Source organism: Perkinsus marinus (assembly GCF_000006405.1).
Source record: "Perkinsus marinus ATCC 50983 genomic scaffold scf_1104296950190, whole genome shotgun sequence".
NCBI classification, from domain to species: domain Eukaryota; phylum Perkinsozoa; order Perkinsida; family Perkinsidae; genus Perkinsus; species Perkinsus marinus.
Genome location: NW_003209719.1, coordinates 3,253 through 5,191, shown reverse-complemented (window position 1 = coordinate 5,191; position 1,939 = coordinate 3,253). Strand labels below are relative to the sequence as shown.

Below are 1,939 nucleotides of genomic sequence, written 5' to 3'. Positions count from 1 at the left end.
AAGTCCACATAAGCTCCAGCAGGGTGGCTTGCCTTATCAAAATCACATCCCAAATTCACCACTTCTCGCAATAACACTATCAAACTAATCGGCTCATATTCCAGAAATAAGTCGACCATTCTGTTCAAATAAGGTACACCTGGAAAAAACGCCGCTACCAGGGATCGAACCCGCGACCTCCCCTCCTACACAGCGCTGGCTGATTTCTGGTTACCAACAAATACTTCAGATAACGATGCAACAAGGCCGGCTCCCCATCCAGAGTCGTCACTATTGACCCAACAGGAAACAATGCCTGCCAAAAATTTCCGAAATAATTTCGTGGCGCGTGAAAAAATCCTACCGTATTATTTGACAGAACCGCACAGGTCGCTAGAGGATTCGTCTCGAAGAGATACAAAACATGTCGGGAAACCCACTGCCTCACAGCCGCCGACGACTGCAGTTTACTACTGTCCGAAATAATACTAGAAAAAAAATCAAAAAATAATACCAATACCACAATTTCCTCACTTGAATATTTCCGCCGCATCCCCAAGCCGCATTTCTACTGGCAATAAATTCCCCAAATCTCCAGCCCTCGTATAAGCATATCTCAATGCGAGCAGTAGCGGCACGTAGTGCTCTGAACAACATCATCAACAGCACTGGTGGGCCTCAAGGTCTTCACGAGTGTGGGAAAATATGAGGAAATTTTGGGAAATTCTTATTGTACCCGAATTCGTATGTGAACTTCTATAATCAATGAGGAAACTCTGCTGAGCTCAGCAGCTGAGGAAAGCAAACATATATCCCTACGCCAACTGAGCAGGAATTTGCCTATCTTCCCATACTGATGCTAATTACATCACATTAATCTTCGCGCACGCCCCGATAATCGATTTGGGAGTGTGAATCACACACACATTAATCTGACTCACCCCTTTCCTCAGAAGGATCGATTGACAACAAATCGTCGTCATCCTCTCCATCAGCATGTCTAGTCTCCTCAGGAGCAGCAGCAGCAGCAGCAAGAGGCGGGTTGTTCTTTAACGACCAATTCACACTCCAGTGCTGAAAATATATATATATTTTTCCGCAAAAAAATAAGAAAAAATCCTCATTTTTCGACCATAAGAAATTCCCAATCAAAATACATTCTACTCACCAATATTTTTTGTCATATATTTTAATATAACAATTATATTATATTGGAGTTTCATCCGTGATATGAAAAACACTAGTGGAAAACATATTTCACGACCACGGCATACCGCGAATATCGCGTTTTTCACCATGTTTTACGCCACTTCACGTAAAACGGGTGGAACTCCATTTAATATTTATTATTCACTAATACACAGACTATATAAATACATTATATTATAGTATTAATAAAAGCATTTATATGTAATAAGATAAAGGTTATCACCGTAATCACTCACCTCGGGTATGACCTCCCCGATGAGTTTAATCATGCGAGTTTCCGAATACAACTCCCGCGGCCAGCGTTGTAGTAGAGGAAGTAGTCGAGTCGGTTGGTGAATAATTACACTGAAAAAATATTGGAGGAAAAATTTGACAAAAAAACGGCGCATTCATACAAAAACTTTCTTACAGGGCAAAAAAATTATTTTTCTACTGAGACATTCATTCAATCAAATACGGAGCTCAGGGTTGTGGGTTCGATTCCCAGCAAGAGCATTTTCCGCTTTTTCCACAGTATATGATGGAAAATGATAATATTAATGATGATGCTACTAATGATAATATTTACATTCATAATCTACGCTCTTCGAAATTGTGTATGGCTTGGGAGCTCAACTGGTGACAGTCACAAAACGACAGTAATAGTATTTTATATAACGCTGATTCGAATCAATCATATCATTGGAGTTGCACTGAAAAACATATTCCACTTTGCGGAGAAAACACCTGACCGGTCACTATCGCGTTTAAA

General features: G+C 40.4%; 1 protein-coding gene across 1 annotated transcript; it reads right to left on the bottom strand.

Annotated features, from left to right (window-relative positions):
• Positions 1 to 906: 906 nt before the first annotated feature.
• Pmar_PMAR007412 (hypothetical protein) lies at positions 907 to 1,457 on the bottom strand (the record flags this gene model as incomplete). Its single annotated transcript, XM_002778265.1, has 2 exons — positions 907 to 1,053; positions 1,425 to 1,457. The coding sequence occupies 2 exons, from the start codon at positions 1,455 to 1,457 to the stop codon at positions 907 to 909; spliced, it is 180 nt and encodes a 59-aa protein (XP_002778311.1).
• Positions 1,458 to 1,939: the final 482 nt, after the last annotated feature.